Here is a 22,331-nt window from a genome sequence, read left to right as displayed (position 1 = left end):
AAAGAGCAAGCAAAATCCTGTTTTCCATCATCTGATCCATTTTAAGTCATAGTTACAGTAATAAGAAACAACTGAAATTGTCCTGCAATTCAGTCTATAAAACTGAGGTGTCTATTAAAAGTCAGAAGATGTTAACTTATGAGAATTTTGTTGCAATATATGCTTATCTATTGCATTAAATAAAAAGCAGATTACAGTATATTTTCTCTAAGTTTTCCTGTTTGCTGTCCATCTATTGCTTTATTCACAGGTTTTGCTGACTGCATGTCTTACTGATGCAGGTGCGTCCGTCCACATGCAGTCGAGAGCCAGCATTACACTGACAGTGAAACGACCCCCTGGTGTTCACACACTTGTGCTGGCAGCCGCCGTTATGCACCTGGCATTCATCAATATCTGCAGGAGAAAGCACACATACACAGTTTATTTTTCAATGTTAAAATTATTTCCTGTACAGTATAGCAGCTTAATATGTAGACTAGATTCAACTACTGTATAAGTAAACTATTTGTGCAACTTTGCAAACTGACTTTTATGTGCCAAATTCTACATTTCGCCACAGTTTTCTGGTAAAATGAACACTAGCATCCACTGTATGTTTTATTCACTTTCACACAAATGATGTGTGAATTGCTGATTATGATTATTTTTGACACTATTACTCACACTAATATGTTATGATATTGAAACACTTTTACTATATCACATCATTTGAAAAACGATACATTTTAATGCTTGTATTACAGACTCGCCTACATTTACACACTTATTCCGATTTGATTAGCTTCCAAGGTAGCTCACCCGATTAAATGTTGGAATTTGTCGGTTTGAGATCAGTCAAGCATGCAAGCTTTTCATTTTGCATTTTGTTTTTGGACACAATCGGTTAGGTTTATGTGTTGGTTAAGGGTAAAGATGTCTGTTTTGTTCACATCTCATTTGCTTTTAGTTCCTTATTGTTTAGGTTTAGGCTAAAGTTTTAGATTAGGGAGGTACAGTATGTTTTACTCATTAAAACCTCCATCTTTTAAAAACCTTGTCTGATTACAACATCATTTCACTCGCTTTTGGCACCCCCCGCTGGACATTTCACAGGGAAACTACAGCCAAACATGTAATAATGTTGCTACGGTCACATAATGTTCATGAGACCAGGCTGCATTCGTAGATTAATTCCACAAAAAAGTGCAATACTAGCTATTTTCCATTCAAGTTACAAATTTAATTTATGTGAAAAATCTGCAAAGAACATCTCAAAAACTACCTAGCAGTGTTTCCATCCCATGGAGCAAACTTACTTCTGGAGAAATTGGCACAAAATAGACATGAAAATGGAAGTTAAAGTCTCCATGACTCATTTATTAAATGTAATAAATTACTACACTCAAAATGTTTTAGAATTTTGACATTTACGCATTTCAATTTCATAACACAATTCCATCAAATTGAATTAAGTAAATTTTGACAAAAAAAAAAAAAAAAAGATTTATATATTCATGTTTTGTTAATTTAATGTTGTTAAACATTACACGATTTTGTTATGAAATTGAAAAGTGCATAAATACATAATTTAATCATTTCTAATAATGTGTTAATAAAATGTGCTTTCATCATAATTTATGCACGTTTTCTTACTGGAAAACGTACAGTATCCACCATCAGCAAGTTTTTTATGCTCATTTTGGAAACTTTATTAACAACTTGGTGTTTTGGAAACGTTTGTTATGCAATATCCTAAAATTCACACAACTATTTTTGCACAGAAACACAGTTGGTTCCAATTCAAAGCATATCCTACTGGTCTGGGGAAAATGTTTGACATCATGAGTAAATATCCAAACACCTTTCATATAAACTCTGCCAAATCAACAACTGAGATTACAAACAAATGAAGAAAAGTGGTCATTTGTTTCACACGCTTGCCATGGAGGTAAAGATCAAATCATAAAATAAAAAGAGAGAGAGAAATATAAACACATGGCTTGTATGGTCATGCTATAGATTTCAAATTTCTGAAAAGCTAACTTTGAGCTGAGTCATGGCCTGTAGAGAAAGACTTATATAAGTGTTACTTATATAAAATCTATGGTGGCTGTGAAGTACAAAAGTCTAAAAACACAAAAGCAAATCCAAAGACAAAATAAAAATTCAGAAACATAACAACAAATAATAAAACACAACATCAATTCGGAAAATACAACAACAATTAAAAAACCACAACAGCAAATCAGAAAACACAACAACAAATCAAAAAACAAAACAATTCCAAAAACACAACAGCAATTCCAAAAACACAAAAAAAATTCCAAAAACACAACAACAATTCAGAAAACACAACAACAATTAAAAATCACAATAGCAATTCAGAAAACACAACAACAAATAAAAAAACAAACCAGTTCAGAAAACACAACAGCAATTCCGAAAACAAAACAGCAATTCAGAAAACAACAGCAATTCCGAAAACACAACAACAATTCCGAAAACACAACAGCAATTCCGAAAACACAACAGCAATTCGGAAAACACAACAAGCATATCAGAAAACGCAACAAATAATCAAAAAACAAAACAATTCCGAAAACACAACAGCAATTCAGAAAACACAACAGCAATTCAGAAAACAACAGCAATTCAGAAAACACAACAACAATTCCGAAAACACAACAGCAATTCGGAAAACACAACAACAATTTAAAAACCACAACAAGCATATCAGAAAACGCAACAAATAATCAAAAAAACAAAACAATTCCGAAAACACAACAGCAATTCAGAAAACACAACAGCAATTGCGAAAACACAACAGCAATTCCGAAAACACAACAGCAATTCAGAAAACACAACATAAATTCGGAAAACACAACAACAATTCGGAAAAACACAACAGATGTGGAATCTCCTGGGAAAATAAGAAGCACAATTTTACCTCTACCGAGGGAAAGGGCGCTATATGCAAGCGATTCACCCGGCCAGCCCATCAGTGTGTTACCGAGTTCTACTGGCTCGGACCTGAGAAAACACGGGATGAAACTGACTCAACCCTGAGACTGTAATATCTCGTAAAGGTGTTGGGTGTTGCCCAACCCGCTGCTCTACAAATGTCTGCTAGGGAGGTACCCCTCGCCAGTGCCCATGAGGACGCAACACTCCTTGTTGAGTGAGCTCGGACCCGCAAGGGGGGTCACGGCCTGGGTGTGATAGGCCAATGAAATGGCGTCTACTATCCAGTGGGAAAGCCTCTGTTTGGAGACAGCGTTTCCTTTCCGCTGTCCCCCAAAGCATACAAAGAGCTGCTCAGAACGTCTAAAGCCCTGCGTGCGGTCCAGATAGGTAAGCAAAGCACGTACCGGACACAGCAACGAAGGGGCTGGGTCTGCCTTCTCCCGGGGCAGCGCTTGCAGGTTCACTACCTGGTCTCTGAAGGGCGTGGTAGAAACCTTGGGCACTTAGCCCAGTCGCGGTCTTAGGATCACATGAATGTCTCCAGGACCGAACTCCAGGCAAGTGTCGCTGACAGAGAGCGCGATGAGCAGGGCAGTCTTAGGAGAGAGGGCCCTGAGTCCAACTGATTCTAGCGGCTCGAAGGGAGGTCTCTGGAGGCTCGTGAGGACTACCGAGAGATCCCAGGAGGGGAACAGGCTTAGCCGGGAGGGATTTATCCTCCGGGCGCCTCTTAGGAACCTGATGATTAAGTCGTGCTTACCAAGGGACTTGCCATCTACTGCGTTGTGGTGAGCCACGATAGCAACGACATACACCTTTAGGGTGGAAGGGAAAAGCCTCCCATCCAGCCTCTCTTGCAGGAATAAGAGCACTGACCTAACTGCGCACCTCTGTGGGTCTTCAGCCCGGGAAGAACACCAATCTGCGAACAAGCGTCATTTCAGGGCGTAGAGCTTCCTGGTAGAAGGGGCTCTGGCTTGGTTGATCGTGTCTACGACGGTAGGTGGTAGACCGGCTAGATCTTACGCGTTCCGTCCAGGGACCAGAGGTGAAGTTTCCAGAGGTCTGGATGCGGATGCCAGAGCGTGCCCTGCCCCTGAGAAAGAAGGTCCTTCCTCAGGGGAATTTTCCAGGGAGGGGCTGTCGCGAGGAGTGCGAGGTCCGAGAACCAGGCCCGGTTGGGCCAATAGGGAGCCACTAGTGTTCCTCGTCCTCCCTGACCTTGCACAGCACCTGTGCAAGAAGGCTCACTGGGGGAAATGCATACTTGCGTAGCCCCGTGGGCCAGTTGTGTGCCAGTGCGTCTGCCCCAAGGGGAGCCTCTGTTCGGGCGTACCAGAGCGGGCAATGGGAGGTCTCTTGGAAGCCAAACAGGTCTACCTGGGCTCTGCCGAATTGTTCCCAAATCAGCTGGACTGACTGGGGGTGAAGCCTACACTCTCCGCTGGACAAGCGTTGTCGTGACAGTGCGTCCGCAATCACATTGAGTTTGCCAGGGATGTGAGTGGCATGCAGCAACCTGAGTCACTGCTGGCACCAAAGGATGAGACTACGGGCGAGTCGTGACATGTGGCGGAAGCATACGCCGCCTTGGCTATTTATGTACGCTATCGCAGTGGTGCTGTCTGACCTGATTAGGACATGTTTGTCTTGAATTAATGGGAGAAACTTCCGCAGGGCAAAGAAAACAGTCATCAACTCTAGGCAATTGATATGCCAGCGCAGCGGGGCCCCTCTCCAAAGGCCAGTGCCCCAATCTGGAGGCGTCGGTAGTGACCAGGACGCGTCGGGACACCTGCTGAAGGGGCACACCTGCCCGTAGAAAGCAGAGGTCTGTCCAGGGTTTTAGTATTTTGTGGCAGGCGGGGGTGATTGTCACACGGTGCATGCCACGGACCATACTCGTCTCGGGAGTCTGAAGGCTGCGGCGGAGGATGCTATATGCCCCAGGATGCTCTGGAAGAAATTTAGATGGGCTGTTGTGCTCGGCCTGAATTTGGCGAGGCATCTCAGCACCGACAGCGAACGCTCATTGGTGAGACGTGCGGACATTGAGACTGAGACTGAGTCTAACTCCATGCCGAGAAAGGAGATGCTCTGAACCGGGGTGAGTTTGCTCTTTTCTCGGTTGACCTGAAGCCCCAAGCGGCTGAGGTGCCTGAGCACCTGGTCTCTGTGAGCGCATAGTAACTCATCGAGGTAATTGAGTATACGGATGCCGGCTTCTCGGAGCAGGGCAAGAGCTGCCTCTGTGACTTTCGTGAAGACGCGAGGGGACAGAGACATGCCGAAGGGGAGGACTTTGTACTGGAACGCCTGGCCGTTGAACACGAACCATAGGAAGTGTCGGTGTCGCGGCAGAATTGAGATGTGGAAGTACGCGTCCTTCAGGTCTACCCCTGCGAACCAATCAAGGTGCTGGATGCATGTCAAGATACACTTGTGCGTGAGCTTTTTGAACGGGAGTTTGAGCAGCGCTCCATTGAAAACACGCAGGTCCAAGATCGGTCGTAAGCTGCCGCCTTTCTTGGGTACAACGAAGTAAGGGCTGTACAAACCCTTCTTCATTTCGGTTGGAGGGACAGGCTCTATCGCTTCTTTGAGTAGAAGAGTAGCGATCTCCGCGCGCAGGAGTTTGGCATGTAAAGCGGACGCCCGCGAAGGGGGGCGGGGGCCTGGCAAATTGAATTGCGTAACCGAGTCGGACGGGCCAGGCCAGCCAGCGAGACGGGTTGGGAAGTGAGAGCCACGCATCCAATCTACAGGTTAGGGGCACCAAAGGGACGAGTATTTTTTATGTACTAGGCGCGGCTTCGCAGCGGGGCAGAGCAGGTAATACACCGTCAGGAGGCGAGGACGCGTCCCGAGGCTCTGGTGCTGAGAAAAGACTCAAAGCACTTACCTTGCTCTGCACACCCGGCAGGGGGCAGGTTAGTGACTGAGGAGGAGGTCCTGTAATGGCGTCCTCTGGACTCGTGAGAATCGGCCGGCAGGGGAACTGTCGTGGGGCTGAAGGCGGATCTGGGACCGTGTCCAGCGTGCCGGGACTGTTGAGATCTGGTGGCAGAGTGTCGTGAGAATGGCATTTGCGGGCCAGATGACCCAGAGACAAAGGATATAGCTCTTTTATTGAGAATTTGGATACCGCTGCCCCGGTTAAGGGAAGCTGCAAATTAAATATATTCAAAAGAAGATTCTCCTCCCGTCCCTCCACCGGGGCACGGAGTGGTCTTACCATCTCCGGAGCTAACGTCTTGGGCTCTGGGTCGTCCATTTCAGGAGTGCCTGGAAGCCTTCCGTGTCCTCGAGGGGGTCCGAGAGACGGGGGCGTCAGCTTCCTGCGGAGCGCTCAATGCGTGGGCTGAGAACTGGGCCCAGGTTGAGGCGGAGCAGCTCTTTTCTCGGTTGACCTGAAGCCCCAAGCGGCTGAGGTGCCTGAGCACCTGGCGAGCAGACGGGCATGGCCCAAGGTGGCAGGTTTGCGGCGGGGCAGGATATGAGAAATCGCCTCCGTCTGTTTCTTCACCGCGGAGAACTGCTGGGTGAAGTCCTCGACGGTGTCGCTGAAAAGACCGAACTGGGAGACTGGGGCGTCGAGAAAGCCCACCTTGTCGGTCTCACGCATCTCGACCAAGTTCAGCCATAGGTGTCGTTCCTGGACGACAAGGGTGGCCATCGCCTTCACGAGTGACTGCGCCGTGACCTTCGTGGCTCTAAGGGCGAGGTCGGTCGCTGAGCGCAGTTCCTGCAGCACGTCGGGATCAGGGCTACCCACGTGCAATTCTTTAAGCGCCTTGGCCTGGTGGACTTGCAGGAGCGCCATGGCGTGCAGGGCGGAAGCGTAATTTTCGGCGGCGCTGTAGGCCTTCGCTGTCAGCGAGGATGTTGTCCTACAGGCCTTGGAAGGGAGTACAGGGCATCCCCGCCAGGTGGTAGGGTTTCCGGGGCATAAGTGGAGCGCAACAGCCCTATCCACCAGGGGACTCGCCGTGTACCCTTGGGCCGCTCCGCCGTCGAGGGTAGCGAGAGCGGATGAGCGCGTGGCTTTGTGATGTCGTGTGGTGAACGGTGCCCTCCACAGCAACGTAAGCTCATCATGCACCTCCGTGAGCGGCGCCCGGACCCCAGGAACCAGACATCCAACCGCGATGGCTGTGGGGAGGACGGGGTTTCCAGTCCAAGCCCACGCTGGAGGCGGCCCGGGAATGCATGTCAGATATCTGAGCGTCAGCCTCAGCTTGGGCGTGCTGGCCCGAAGGTGGCAGCCCAAGGGAGTCATACGCGTCAGACGCCGCGTTCTCCGATGCATCAGTGAGCTCATCTGCTTCGAGCTCTAGAGGATAAGCGAGCTGGCTGTGTAGCGAGCCACTGTTGCCTCGAGCATGGACGGGAGTCAACGAGCATGCCGGGGGACGGGTGGTCCGAGGGGGGTGGTACCCGATGGAGCCGAACCCGCTGCCATCCCCAGATCGCTTCCAGCGCCACTCGCATCATCCTCAATCCCGTGGGAAGAAGGAGCAATGCGGGGGCGGCTGGAGTGGCTTGCTTTCGGTTGAAAGAGAGCCACGACCGCAACGTTGTCATGGTCATGCTTTCGCAGTGAGAGCATTAACAATCCACAAACGCAGCCTCGGTGTGATCGCTACCCAGACACACGAGACAACGCCTGTAGCCGTCTGAAGCAGAGAGCACTTTACCGCATCCAGGAACTACACAGGGGCGGAAGGGCATCTTTATAAAGACGCGTCTTGAAAAGGATGTTCAACGCCGCTGTGTATTTTTGCTCTTTTAGAGAAAATCACTCTTTTAGAGGAAATCACTCTTTTAAATAACTCTTTCGAGTTTGGGTTTACTGCGCTGTCGAAGCGCCCAGGGGCAATATGCACTGCCGTGCAAAGAGAAATCGCAGCTGTAATGCGCCCTCAGTCCAACAGCATGCAGAGCGTCAGAGGAATACAGGAACAGGTGTGTCTTCACGCGAACAGCATGCACAACCATCGGCTCTGAAAAAATTTTCTGAATTAACTCTAGTATTTCCTCGCCTTTATACCCGTATGTCAGGGGGCGGGGTATGCAAATACTGGCTGCCAGTATTTCATTGGTATCTCAGTATCTCATTGGCCTTTTTTCATAGATCAGAGGTATAATCGGTGCTCAAGAGAGACCCCTAGTGTCGCACAACGGCAATTCAGAAAACACAACGGCAAGACCAAAAACAAAACAGCAATTCAGAGAACACAACGGCAAGACAGAAAACACAACAGCAATTCAGAAAAACAACAGCAATTCAGAAAACACAACGGCAAGACAGAAAACACAACAGCAATTCAGAAAACACAACAGCAAGACAGAAAACAAAACAGCAATTCAGAAAACACAACGGCAAGACCGAAAACACAACGGCAAGACCGAAAACACAACAGCTATTCAGAAAACACAACGGCAAGACAGAAAACACAACAGCAATTCAGAAAACACAACAGCAAGACAGAAAACAAAACAGCAATTCAGAAAACACAACGGCAAGACCGAAAACACAACGGCAAGACCGAAAACACAACAGCTATTCAGAAAACACAACGGCAAGACAGAAAACACAACGGCAATTCAGAAAACAAAACAGCAATTCAGAGAACACTACGGCAAGACAGAAAACAAAAACAGCAATTCAGAAAACAAAACAGCAATTCAGAAAACACAATGGCATGACAGAAAACAAAACAGCAATTCAGAGAACACAACGGCAAGACCGAAAACAAAAAGGCTATTCAGAAAACACAACGGCAAGACAGAAAACACAACGGCAATTCAGAAAACAAAACAGCAATTCAGAAAACACAACGGCAATTCAGAAAACAAAACGGCAATTCAGAAAACAAAACAGCAATTCAGAGAACACAACGGCAATTCAGAGAACACAACGGCAATTCAGAAAACACAACAGCAATTCAGAGAACAAAACAGCAATTCAGAAAACACAACGGCAAGACAGAAAACATAACGGCATGACAGAAAACAAAACAGCAATTCAGAAAACACAACGGCAAGACCGAAAACAAAAATGTAATTCAGATAACACAACGACAAGACAGAAAAAACAACAGCAATCAGAAAACACAACGGCAAAAACACAACAGCAATTCAGAAAACACAACGGAAATTCAGAAAACGAAACGGCAATTCAGAAAACAAAAAAATAATTCAGAAAACACAAAAAGGCAAGACAGAAAACAGAACGGCAATTCAGAAAACACAAAAAGGCAAGACAGAAAACACATCAGCAATTCAGAGAACAAAACAGCAATTCAGAAAACACAACGGCAAGACAGAAAACAGAACGGCAATTCAGAAAACAAAACAGCAATTCAGAAAAATCAACGGAAAGACAGAGAACAAAACAGCTATTCAGAAAAATCAACGGCAAGACAGAAAACACATTGGCAATTCAGAAAACACAACGGCAATTCAGAAAACAAAACACAACGGCAAGACCGAAAAACAAAACAGCAATTCAGAAAACACAACGGCAAGACCGAAAACAAAACAGCTATTCAGAAAACACAACGGCAAGACTGAAAACAAAACAGCTATTCAGAAAACACAACGGCAAGACAGAAAACAAAAAAGCAATTCAGAAAACACAACGGCAAGATAGAAAACAAAACGGCAATTCAGAAAACACAACGGCAAGATAGAAAACAAAAAGGCAATTCAGAAAACACAACGGCAATTCAGAAAACAAAACGGCAATTCAGAAAACAAAAAAGCAATTCAGAAAACACAACAGCAAGATAGAAAACACAGCAGCAATTCAGAAAACACAACAGCAATTCAGAAAACAAAACAGCAATTCAGAAAACAAAAAAGCAATTCAGAAAACACAACGGCAATTCAGAAAACACAACGGCAAGATAGAAAACACAACGGCAAGACAGAAAACAAAAAAGCTATTCAGAAAACACAACGGCAAGATAGAAAACACAACAGCAATTCAAAAAACACAAAGGCAAGATAGAAAACAAAACAGCAATTCAGAAAACACAACGGCAAGACAGAAAACAGAACGGAAATTCAGAAAACAAAACAGCAATTCAGAAAAATCAACGGCAAGACAGAGAACAAAACAGTTATTCAGAAAACACAACGGCAAGACAGAAAACACAACGGCAATTCAGAAAACAAAACAGCAAATCAGAGAACACTATGGCAAGACAGAAAACAAAAACAGCAATTCAGAAAACAAAACAGCAATTCAGAAAACACAACGGCAGGACCGAAAACAAAAAGGCTATTCAGAAAACACAACGGCAAGACAGAAAACACAACAGCAATTCAGAAAACAAAACAGCAATTCAGAAAACACAACGGCAATTCAGAAAACAAAACGGCAATTCAGAAAACAAAACAGCAATTCAGAGAACACAACGGCAATTCAGAGAACACAACGGCAATTCAGAAAACACAACAGCAATTCAGAGAACAAAACAGCAATTCAGAAAACACAACGGCAAGACAGAAAACACAACGGCATGACAGAAAACAAAACAGCAATTCAGAAAACACAACGGCAAGACCGAAAACAAAAATGTAATTCAGATAACACAACGACAAGACAGAAAAAACAACAGCAATTCAGAAAACACAACGGCAAAAACACAACAGCAATTCAGAAAACATAACGGAAATTCAGAAAACACAAAAAGGCAAGACAGAAAACACAACAGCAATTCAGAAAACACATCAGCAATTCAGAGAACAAAACAGCAATTCAGAATTCACAACGGCAAGACAGAAAACAGAACGACAATTCAGAAAACAAAACAGCAATTCAGAAAAATCAACGGCAAGACAGAGAACAAAACAGCTATTCAGAAAAATCAACGGCAAGACAGAAAACACATTGGCAATTCAGAAAACACAACGGCAATTCAGAAAACAAAACACAACGGCAAGACCGAAAAACAAAACAGCAATTCAGAAAACACAACGGCAAGACCGAAAACAAAACAGCTATTCAGAAAACACAACGGCAAGACAGAAAACAAAAAAGCAATTCAGAAAACACAACGGCAAGATAGAAAACAAAACGGAAATTCAGAAAACACAACGGCAAGATAGAAAACACAACGGCAATTCAGAAAACACAACGGCAATTCAGAAAACAAAACGGCAATTCAGAAAACAAAACGGCAATTCAGAAAACAAAAAAGCAATTCAGAAAACACAACAGCAAGATAGAAAACACAGCAGCAATTCAGAAAACACAACAGCAATTCAGAAAACAAAACAGCAATTCAGAAAACAAAAAAGCAATTCAGAAAACAAAAAAGCAATTCAGAAAACACAACAGCAATTCAGAAAACAAAACAGCAATTCAGAAAACAAAAAAGCAATTCAGAAAACACAACGGCAATTCAGAAAACAAAAAAGCTATTCAGAAAACACAACGGCAAGATAGAAAACACAACAGCAATTCAGAAAACACAACGGCAAGATAGAAAACAAAACAGCAATTCAGAAAACACAACAGCAAGACAGAAAACAGAACGGAAATTCAGAAAACAAAACAGCAATTCAGAAAACAAAACACAACGGCAAGACCGAAAAACGAAACAGCAATTCAGAAAACACAACGGCAAGACCGAAAACAAAACAGCTATTCAGAAAACACAACGGCAAGACTGAAAACAAAACAGCTATTCAGAAAACACAACGGCAATTCAGAGAACACAACGGCAATTCAGAAAACACAACAGCAATTCAGAGAACAAAACAGCAATTCAGAAAACACAACGGCAAGACAGAAAACATAACGGCATGACAGAAAACAAAACAGCAATTCAGAAAACACAACGGCAAGACCGAAAACAAAAATGTAATTCAGATAACACAACGACAAGACAGAAAAAACAACAGCAATTCAGAAAACACAACGGCAAAAACACAACAGCAATTCAGAAAACTAAACGGCAAGACCGAAAACAAAAAAGCAGTTCAGAAAACACAAAAAGGCAAGACAGACAACACAACAGCAATTCAGAAAACACATCAGCAATTCAGAGAACAAAACAGCAATTCAGAAAACACAACGGCAAGACAGAAAACAGAACGGCAATTCAGAAAACAAAACAGCAATTCAGAAAAATCAACGGCAAGACTGAAAACAAAACAGCTATTCAGAAAACACAACGGCAAGACAGAAAACAAAAAAGCAATTCAGAAAACACAACGGCAAGATAGAAAACAAAACGGCAATTCAGAAAACACAACGGCAAGACAGAAAACAAAACAGCAATTCAGAAAAATCAACGGCAAGACTGAAAACAAAACTGCTATTCAGAAAACACAACGGCAAGACAGAAAACAAAACGGCAATTCAGAAAACACAACGGCAAGATAGAAAACAAAAAGGCAATTCAGAAAACAAAACGGCAATTCAGAAAACAAAACGGCAATTCAGAAAACACAACGGCAATTCAGAAAACACAACGGCAATTCAGAAAACAAAACGGCAATTCAGAAAACAAAACGGCAATTCAGAAAACACAACAGCAAGATAGAAAACACAGCAGCAATTCAGAAAACACAACGGCAATTCAGAAAACACAACTGCAATTCAGAAAACACAACGGCAAGATAGAAAACACAACGGCAAGACAGAAAACAAAAAAGCTATTCAGAAAACACAACGGCAAGATAGAAAACACAACAGCAATTCAGAAAACACAACGGCAAGATAGAAAACAAAACAGCAATTCAGAAAACACAACGGCAAGACAGAAAACAGAATGGCAATTCAGAAAACAAAACAGCAATTCAGAAAAATCAACGGCAAGACAGAGAACAAAACAGCTATTCAGAAAAATCAACGGCAAGACAGAAAACACATTGGCAATTCAGAAAACACAACGGCAATTCAGAAAACAAAACACAACGGCAAGACCGAAAAACAAAACAGCAATTCAGAAAACACAACGGCAATACCGAAAACAAAACAGCTATTCAGAAAACACAACGGCAAGACTGAAAACAAAACAGCTATTCAGAAAACACAACGGCAATTCAGAGAACACAACGGCAATTCAGAAAACACAACAGCAATTCAGAGAACAAAACAGCAATTCAGAAAACACAACGGCAAGACAGAAAACATAACGGCATGACAGAAAACAAAACAGCAATTCAGAAAACACAACGGCAAGACCGAAAACAAAAATGTAATTCAGATAACACAACGACAAGACAGAAAAAACAACAGCAATTCAGAAAACACAACGGCAAAAAAACACAACAGCAATTCAGAAAACACAACGGCAAGACCGAAAACACAACGGCAATTCAGAAAACGAAACGGCAATTCAGAAAACAAAAAAGCAATTCAGAAAACACAAAAAGGCAAGACAGACAACACAACAGCAATTCAGAAAACACATCAGCAATTCAGAGAACAAAACAGCAATTCAGAAAACACAACGGCAAGACAGAAAACAGAACGGCAATTCAGAAAACAAAACAGCAATTCAGAAAACAAAACAGCAATTCAGAAAAATCAACGGCAAGACAGAGAACAAAACAGCTATTCAGAAAAATCAACGGCAAGACCGAAAACAAAACAGCTATTCAGAAAACACAACGGCAAGACTGAAAACAAAACAGCTATTCAGAAAACACAACGGCAAGACAGAAAACAAAAAAGCAATTCAGAAAATACAACGGCAAGATAGAAAACAAAACGGCAATTCAGAAAACACAACGGCAAGATAGAAAACGTTTGGTTACGTATGTAACCTCCGTTCCCCGAGGGAGGGAACGACACGTTGTGTCGGAGAAGCGACACTAGGGGTCTCTCTTGAGCGCCGATATCCACCTCTGATCTATGAAAAAAGGACAATGAGAGTTGGCAGCCAGTATTTGCATGTCCGCCCCGGACATACGGGTATTTAAGCGGCGCAAATACGGGAGTTCATTCAGGATTTTTCTGAGGAGCCGGAAATGGTCCGGCCACAACAGTGGCTCGGTTCAGTGACATGGCGGAGGAAAGACACATACGTAACCAAACGTTCCCCTTCTGTCGCTCTCTCCACATTGTGTCGGAGAAGCGACACTAGGGGACCCATTCCAATCTTGCCATGTGCTGAACAGTGTACGTGAACTGCCGATACAGAGGCGGGCAGGGATTCATCCAGTGCCACGCATCGTCTGTACCCGGCTGCACGTACCCTTCCCCAATGCCCCATACTGAACATCGGGATCCTTCTAGTTACCCTGGGAGGGAACAAGGCGATGTTGCCAACATGGGAGCGGGCCAGCCTGGCTGGGCCTCTTTTCTCTCTATGTTTCTCGCATAGAGCAATCACGGCCGGGGCCCTTACGCATATAGGGAAGGGGTCTTACCCAGACCCTCGCGGAGACCACACCTGCCCTTTTTCTTGGGGAGGAAAAGTGGTAGACACGTCACTACGGCCGTCTTAGGGCTCGTGTGGAAAGTATGGTGCGGTGGTTGATCCCAGCCTCGAAGGGGAGTTGCTACAGCACGGCGACCGGGGCAGCTGTAACTGCCTAAGGGAGACACGGGAGTCCGCTCGTAAGGGGACAGAACCGTGGAAATACACACAGGGGACGTCCGCACAGGAGGCCTTCTACTTTACCTGTGGAGCACCTATACCAGTACAGGGTAGCAATCAGGGTACCGCGGTGGCTTGGGTCGGCGAGTTCCTCCGCTGAACCACGGACCCGGAGGTCTGGGGAGGAATCGACCAGGGGCACGACTTCGGAGTGGAGCGCCCTGGGAAGAAGGCGCACTACTTTACCTTGGCGTCAGGAAAAGAGGCTGAAGCAAGCGATCAACCCGGCGGGTCGGTCTACGTGTTACCGAGTTCTATGGGCTCGGACCTGAGAAAACACGAGGCATAACCGACTCAAGCGGAGGTTGTAAAACCTTGCGAAGGTGTTGGGTGTTGCCCAACCAGCGGCTCTACAGATGTCTGCTAGGGAGGTGCCCTTGGCCAGTGCCCGCGAGGCGCTAACACCCCTTGTTGAGTGAGCTCGGACCCGTAAGGGTAGGGGCACGCGACCTGGGTGTGATAAGCCAGTGTGATGGCATCGACAACCCAGTGGGCGAGCCTCTGTTTGGAGGCGGCATTCCCTTTCTGCCGTCCCCCAAAGCAGACAAAGAGCTGCTCAGAGCGTCTGGTGCTCTGTGTGCGGTCCAGGTAAATGCGCAGGGCGCGCACTGGACACAGCATCGAAAGGGCTGGGTCTGCCTCCTCTCGGGGCAGCGCTTGCAGGTTCACTACCTGCTCGGAATGGTGTGGTAGGAACCTTGGGCACATAGCCCGGTCGCGGTCTTAGGATCACAGGCGTATCTGCCGGACCGAACTCCAGGCAAGTGTCGCTGACAGAGAACGCTTGCAGGTCCCCGACCCTCTTAATGGAGGCGAGCGCGATCAGCAGGGCCGTCTTAAGAGAGAGGGCCCTGAGTCCAACTGATTCGAGCGGTCTCTGGAGTCCTGCCAAGACTACCGAGAGATCCCAGGAGGGAACTAGGCCTGGCCGGGAGGTATTCAACCTCCGGGCGCCTCTCAGGAACCTGAGGATCAGGTCGTGCTTACCCAAAGACTTGCCGTCTACAGGATCATGGTGGGCGGTGATATGCGGCAACATACACCTTGAGGGTGGACGGGGACAGCCTCCTGTCCAGCCTCTCCTGTAGGAACAGAAGCACTGACCTAATTCCGCATCTCTGCGGGTCTTCGTCTCGGGAAGAACACCAATCTGCGAATAAGCGCCACTTTAGGGCGTAAAGGTGCCTGGTAAAGGGGCTCTGGCTTGGTTGATGGTATTCATAGCGGTCGCCGGTAAGCCGGCTAGCTCTTCAGCGTCCGTCCAGGGACCAGGCGAGGAGGTTCCAGAGGTCTGGGCGCGGGTGCCAGAGCGTGCCCGTCCCTGAGAGAGGAGGTCCTTTCTCAGGGGAATTCGCCAGGGAGGAGCTGTCGCGAGGAGCCTGAGTTCCGAGAACCAAGTCCGAGTGGGCCAGTAGGGGGCCACCAGCGTGACTTGCTCCTCGTCCTCCTGACCTTGCACAGCACCGGTGCAAGAAGGCTCACTGGGGAAATGCGTGCTTGCGCAGCCCGAGGGCCAGCTGTGTGCCAGCGTCTGTCGAGGGGAGCCTCTGTTAGAGGCGTGCCAGAGCGGGCAGTGGGAGGTTTCCTGGGCGTGAACAGGTCTACCTGGGCCTTGCCAAACCGTTCCCAAATCAGCTGGACCGACTGGGGGTGAAGCCTCCACTCCCCGCCGGGCAGGCGTTGTCGTGGTAGCGCGACTTGAGTCGCCGCTGGCTCCATAGGAGGAGACGGCGGGCGAGTTGTGACATGTGGCGGGAGCGTACGCCGCCTTGGCGATTATATGCGCCACCACCGTGGTGCTGTCAGATCTCACGAGGACATGTTTGTCCCGAACTAGCGGGAGGAACTTCCTGAGAGCAAGAAGGGCGGTCAGCAACTCCAGGCAATTGATGTGCCAGCGCAGCGGGGCCCCTTTCCAGCGACCCGCTGCTGCGTGCCCGCTGCACTACGGCACCCCACCGGACCGGAGGCGTCGGTTGTGACCAGGACGCGTCGGGACACCTACTGCAGGGGCACTCCTGCCCGTAAAAAGCAGAGGTCTGTCCAGGGTCGGAGTGTCTTGAGGCAAGCGGGGGTGATCCTTACCCGATGCGTGCTGCGGTGCCATGCTTGTCTCAGGACTCGAGTCTGGAGCCAGTGCTGGAGTGGTCTCATATGCATCAACCCCAGCGGCGCGACCGCCCGTGAGGGCGCCATATGCCCCAGGAGCCTCTGGAAAAGTTTTAGAGGGACCACTGTGCCTGGCTTGAAGGAAGCAAGGCAGTCCAGCACCGACTGAGCACGCTCGCTCGTGAGGCGTGCTGTCATTGAGACTGAGTCTAACTCCAACCCGAGAAAAGAGATGCTCTGAACGGAGTGAGCTTGCTCTTTTCCCAGTTGACCTGAAGCCCCAAGCGGCTGAGGTGCGGAGCACCTGGTCTCTGTGTGTGCATAGTAACTCTCGAGAGTGTGCTAGGATGAGCCAGTCGTCGAGGTAGCTGAGAATCGCGGATGCCGGCTACTCGTGGCGGGGCAAGGGCCGCCTCTGCGACTTTCGTGAAGGCGAGGGGACAGAGACAGGCGAAGGGGAGGACTTTGTACTGAAACGCCTGGCCGTCGAGCGCGAACCTTAGGAAGGGTCGGTGTCGTGCCAAAATTGAGGCGTGGAAGTACGGCGTCCTTCAGGTCCACCGCTGTGAACCAATCTAGATGCTGAGCGCCAGCCAGAATATTTCTCTGCGTAAGCATTTTGAGCGGGAGTTTTAACAAGGCCCGATTGAAAACTTCGCAAGTCCAGGATTGGTCGTAAGCCGCCACCTTTCTTGGGTACAATGAAGTAAGGGCTGTAGAAACCCTTCCTCATTTCGGTTGGAGGGGCGGGCTCTACAGCGCCCTTGGCTAAGAGGGTCACGATTTCTGCTGCGCAGGGAACTGGTGTGCTCGCCGTGTACTCGCGGAAGCGGGCGCCCTGAAGGGGCGGGTGCGAGCAAACTGAATTGTGTAACCGAGTCGAATGGTCGGTGCAGCCAGCGTGATGCATTGGGAAGTGAAAGCCACGCTTCCCAGCTCTGCGCTAGGGGCACCAAAGGGGCGAGTATTTTGGGCGTACCGGCAGGGCCTGGCAGCGGGCGGAACAGGTAATGCAGCGTCGGGCGGCCGTTGCGGCCTGAGGCTGAGGTGCTGAGAATAGACTCAAAGCACTTACCTTGCTCCACGCGCCCAGCAGGGCGGGTTCTTGACTGAGGAGGAGGTCTGATGTTGGCGTCCTCTGGACTCGTCTGAACCGGCCGGCGAGGGGACAGTCGTGGGCAGGCGGAAGGCGGGATCGCCGGCGTCCGCTGTACCGGGACTGTTGTGATCTGAAAACACATTGCCGTGAAGCGGCATTTGCGGGCCAGGTGACCCAGAGGCAAAGGAAATAGCTCTTTTATTGAGAATGTGGGTACCACAGCCCCGTCAGGGGTGTGGCAAATGAAAGAACAAAGGATTCTCCTCCCAGCCCTCCACCGGGGGCGGGCGGTCTTACCACTTCCGGAGCTAGCGTCTTGGCTCTGGGTCGGCTGTCTCAGGAGCAGCTTAGGAGCCTTCCGGGTCCTGGAGGGGTTACGTGAGACAGGGGCGTCGCCGCCTGCGGAGTGCTTCGGCAGCTGGGGCTGAGAGCTGGGCCCGGGTTGAGGCGGAGCAGGAGCTGGTTTCCCGCAGGGGCGCCCTCGGCGGGCAGGCGGGGCAGGGCCCGTGGCGGCAGGTCTGCGGCGGGGCATGATGTGCTGAAATGGCCTCCGTCTGCTTCTTCACCGCAGAGAACTGTTGGGCGAAGTCCTCGGCGGTGTCACCGAAAAGGCCAATCTGGGAGACAGGTGCGTCCAGGAGGCGGTTTTTGTCAGCCTCACGCATCTCGACCAGGTTGAGCCAAAGATGGCGTTCCTGGACCACTAGGGTGGCCATCGTCTGTCCGAGTGCCTGCGCTGTGGCCGTCGTCAGCTCTCAGGGCGAGGTCGGTCGCTGGCGCAGTTCCTGCAGCACATCAGGATCAGGTCCACCCCGTGCATGTTTCTGAGAGCTTTGGCCTGGTGGACTTGCAGGAGGGCCATTGCATGCAGAGGCGGAGGCAGCGTGTCCAGCCGTAGTGTAGGCCTTCACGTTAAGCGAGGATGTTGTCCTACCGGGCTTGGATGGGAGTGCGGGCGACCCGCCAGGAGGTAAGGCTACCGGGGCATAGATGGTGCGCAACTGCCCTATCAACCTGGGGAATCGCGTCGTACCCGTGGGCTCTCCGCCCGTCGAGGGTGGAGAGAGTGGAGCGGGTGGCACCTAGACGGCGGAGGCGGGTCTCTCCGCGTAGGCGTCAGCTCATCATGCACCTCCGCGAAGAAAGGGACCGGGGGATCGCGAGGCCGCGACCGGCGCTGCCCCAGGAACCAATCATCCAACCGAGAAGGCTGTGGGGAGGATGGAGGGTTCCAGTCCAACCCCACGCTCAAGGCGGCCTGGGCAAGCATGTCGGACATCTGGCGTCGGCCTCAGCCTGGGCCTGCTGGCCCGAGCGGCAGTCCAGGGAGTCCTCGGCATCAGACACCGCACTCTCCGATGCAGTGGCGAGCTCATCTGCTCGGACTCGGGAGAATAGACAGCCGGGCCGTGAGGCGAGCCACTATTGCCGCTGAGCGTGGGCCGGAGACCTGCGGCGTGTCGAGGAGCGGGAGGTTCGCGGGGGCTACCGGCAAAACTGCACCGCTGCCGCCCCCAGCGCCAACCGCACCGTCCTTAATCCCGTGGGAAGAAGGAGCAATCGCGAGGTGCAGCTGGGGTGGCTTGCTTTCTGTTGAGCGAGCAGCGACACTAGCGTGGTCATGGTCATGTTCTCGCAGTGAGAACATGAACCATCCTAAGCGCCGCCTCGGTGTGATCGCGGCCCAAACACGCGAGACAGCGCCTGTGGCCGTCTGAAGCAGAGAGCACTCTACGCATCCAGGAGCGACACAGGGGTGGAAAGGCATCTTGAAAAGACGGCGTCCTTAAAAGGGCGTTCAACACCGCTGTGTTTGCTCTTTTGAGAAAATTACTCTTTTAGTAAAAAACTCTTTTAATACACAGTGTGTATGTGTCTGCGCTGTCGAGCGCTCAGGAGCAACAGTGCACGCGTGCACTGAGAAGGAGAAAGCCTCTGTTGTGCGCCGTCAAGATCCAACAGCATGCAGATCGTCAGAGGAAAACAGGAGCGTTTAAGTGGCGTGTAACTTCGCAGCAAACTGCAGACAGACCATCGGCTCCGAAGAAATTTTCTGAATGAACTCCGTATTTGCGCGGCTTAAATACCCGTATGTCGAGCGGGACATGCAAATACTGGCTGCCAACTCTCATTGGCCTTTTTTCATAGATCAGAGGTGGATATCGGCGCTCAAGAGAGACCCCTAGTGTTGCTTCTCCGACACAACGTGGAGAGAGCGACAGAAGGGGAACACAACGGCAAGACAGAAAACAAAAAAGCAATTCAGAAAACACAATGGCAAGATAGAAAACACAACAGCAATTCAGAAAACACAACGGCAAGATAGAAAACACAACAGCAATTCAGAAAACACAACGGCAAGATAGAAAACACAACGGCAATTCAGAAAACATAACGGCAATTCAGAAAACACAACAGCAATTCAGAAAACATAACAGCAATTCAGAAAAAACAACAGCAATTCAGAAAACACAACGGCAATTCAGAAAACAAAACAACAATTCAGAAAACACAACAACAATTCAGAAAACACAACGGCAAGATAGAAAACATAACAGCAATTCAGAAAACACAACGGCAATTCAGTAAAGACAACAATGGCAATTCAGAAAAGACAACAACGGCAATTTAGAAAACAAAATGGCAATTCAGAAAACAAAACGGCAATTCAGAAAACACAACAACGGTAATTCAGAAAACACAACAACGGCAATTCAGAAAACACAACAACGGCAATTCAGAAAACACAACAACAGCAATTCAGAAAACAAAACGGCAATTCAGAAAACACAACAACGGTAATTCAGAAAACACAACAACGGCAATTCAGAAAACACAACAACGGCAATTCAGAAAACAAAACGGCAATTCAGAAAACACAACAACGGTAATTCAGAAAACACAACAACAGCAATTCAGAAAACACAATGGCAAGACAGAAAAAACAATGGCAATTCGGTCGAAATGGAAAGGGTAAGTTCCATTGCTTCTCAACTCATTGGCTGTGTGAATGAGACCTAGTCCTTTCCTCAGTATTGGTTTACTGATTATATCAAAATCCATGCCAAAAGGTCACTGACTAAAAACTAAATCATTTTGAGTGTTTTCTCTCTTGGGAAAACAGTAACAGGAACATTATAATTAAGAGCAAAAACAGCGAGAGGGAAAAGCTAGTTTTAGGTACGATGTTCATCAATATATGGTCTCATAGTTCAACTAGTGCATAAGGGACCATCTTAAAGTCCACAAACTGCACTAAAACGTTGGTGGCATCCAAGCGTTCATTCAAATTGCATGTTCTAACTAAAAAAACATAGTTGAAAAAATTAATAAATGATAATATAAAAATTATAAAGATACCTGCATCTGCCAATGGATAGATTTTCCAAGTATCTCCAATTATACGGATACATTATTCAATTAATTTAGAAAAATAGAACCACCAAAATTATAAAGATGTAATTTTTACATTACAAAGGTTGTAGCAGGCAGCCAGTGGTGTGAATGACTAACTTACATAGTTGTTTGTTGATGTTGTTGCTTTTTGAACACCGCATATGCATAATTGCACATCCTGGGAAAATACCACCTAGTGTCATCCTGATTCTAACGGCACATCTCATCCTGATTCAAAATCCATGAATCCGGGGGACCTGGGTAGCTCAGTGAGTAAAGACACTGACTACCACCCCTGGAGTTGCAAGTTCGAATCCAGGTGATGCTGAGTGACTCCAGCCAGGTCTCCTAAGCAACCAAATTGGCCCGGTTGCTAGGTAAAATGCTCAACAAGCCACGTGATAAAATGCGCGGACTGATGCAACTGATGCGACGTGGAGGCAACTGAGATTTGTCCTCCGCCGCCCGGATTGAGGGGAGTCACTACACCCCCACAAGAGCCTAGAGCACATTGGGAATTAGGCATTCCAAATTGGGGAGAAAAGGGGAGAAAAAAAATACACGTACATCCAAACTTGGGGTCGTTGTAATCAGTCACAAGACACGTGAGAGACAATTGCTTAATCACTGAGTCTTTGACGTCAAACCCGTGTCATTATGCTTGAGGCGGCAATTTTTGAACGAGTTAGAATGAAACTTGTGCAGGATGTGTTATGGTGGACGGTGGGTGACCGTGATCGTACATATAGGTTTGTTCTTTACATAAAATTATTGTAAGTCTCAGCATACACCAGGAATGAAACGGGACACTTCAACAGTGCAGGATGTGTACAGACAGATAAAATAGAAAGATACACAACGGATTCAATAGTATCCACTGTGAATAAATATTGTTGATTTCAAATAAAATGAAAATCATACCTCTAACATATGTCACAATGACAAAATTGTACCACAACTTATAATCAAACAATGCAAAAATTCTAATGCCCATCACGTCAGTCAGTTGAGGAACGTTTGGACACCGGTTTTAGCGCAGTCTGTGAACATCGTATCTAAAACTATATTTTCCCACTCACTGTTTTTGCTCTCTGTGTTATAAACTGTTTTACTGAGTGGCAAACCACTCACAATTTTCAGTAATTGAGCATTTGGAA

General features: G+C 47.7%; 1 protein-coding gene across 1 annotated transcript in view; it reads right to left on the bottom strand.

The window, feature by feature from the left end:
* Positions 1 to 22,331, bottom strand: part of LOC127632442 (multiple epidermal growth factor-like domains protein 6) — a 127,625-nt gene that overhangs the window by 42,590 nt on the left and 62,704 nt on the right. The window contains exon 6 of the mRNA XM_052111027.1: positions 274 to 396. Coding sequence (XP_051966987.1) covers positions 274 to 396 — 123 coding nt within the window. The remainder of the gene's footprint in view (positions 1 to 273; positions 397 to 22,331) is intronic.

The sequence above is a fragment of the Xyrauchen texanus genome, chromosome 39 (assembly GCF_025860055.1).
Source record: "Xyrauchen texanus isolate HMW12.3.18 chromosome 39, RBS_HiC_50CHRs, whole genome shotgun sequence".
Lineage (NCBI taxonomy): Eukaryota > Metazoa > Chordata > Actinopteri > Cypriniformes > Catostomidae > Xyrauchen > Xyrauchen texanus.
This window is presented reverse-complemented; position numbering and strand designations above follow the sequence as displayed.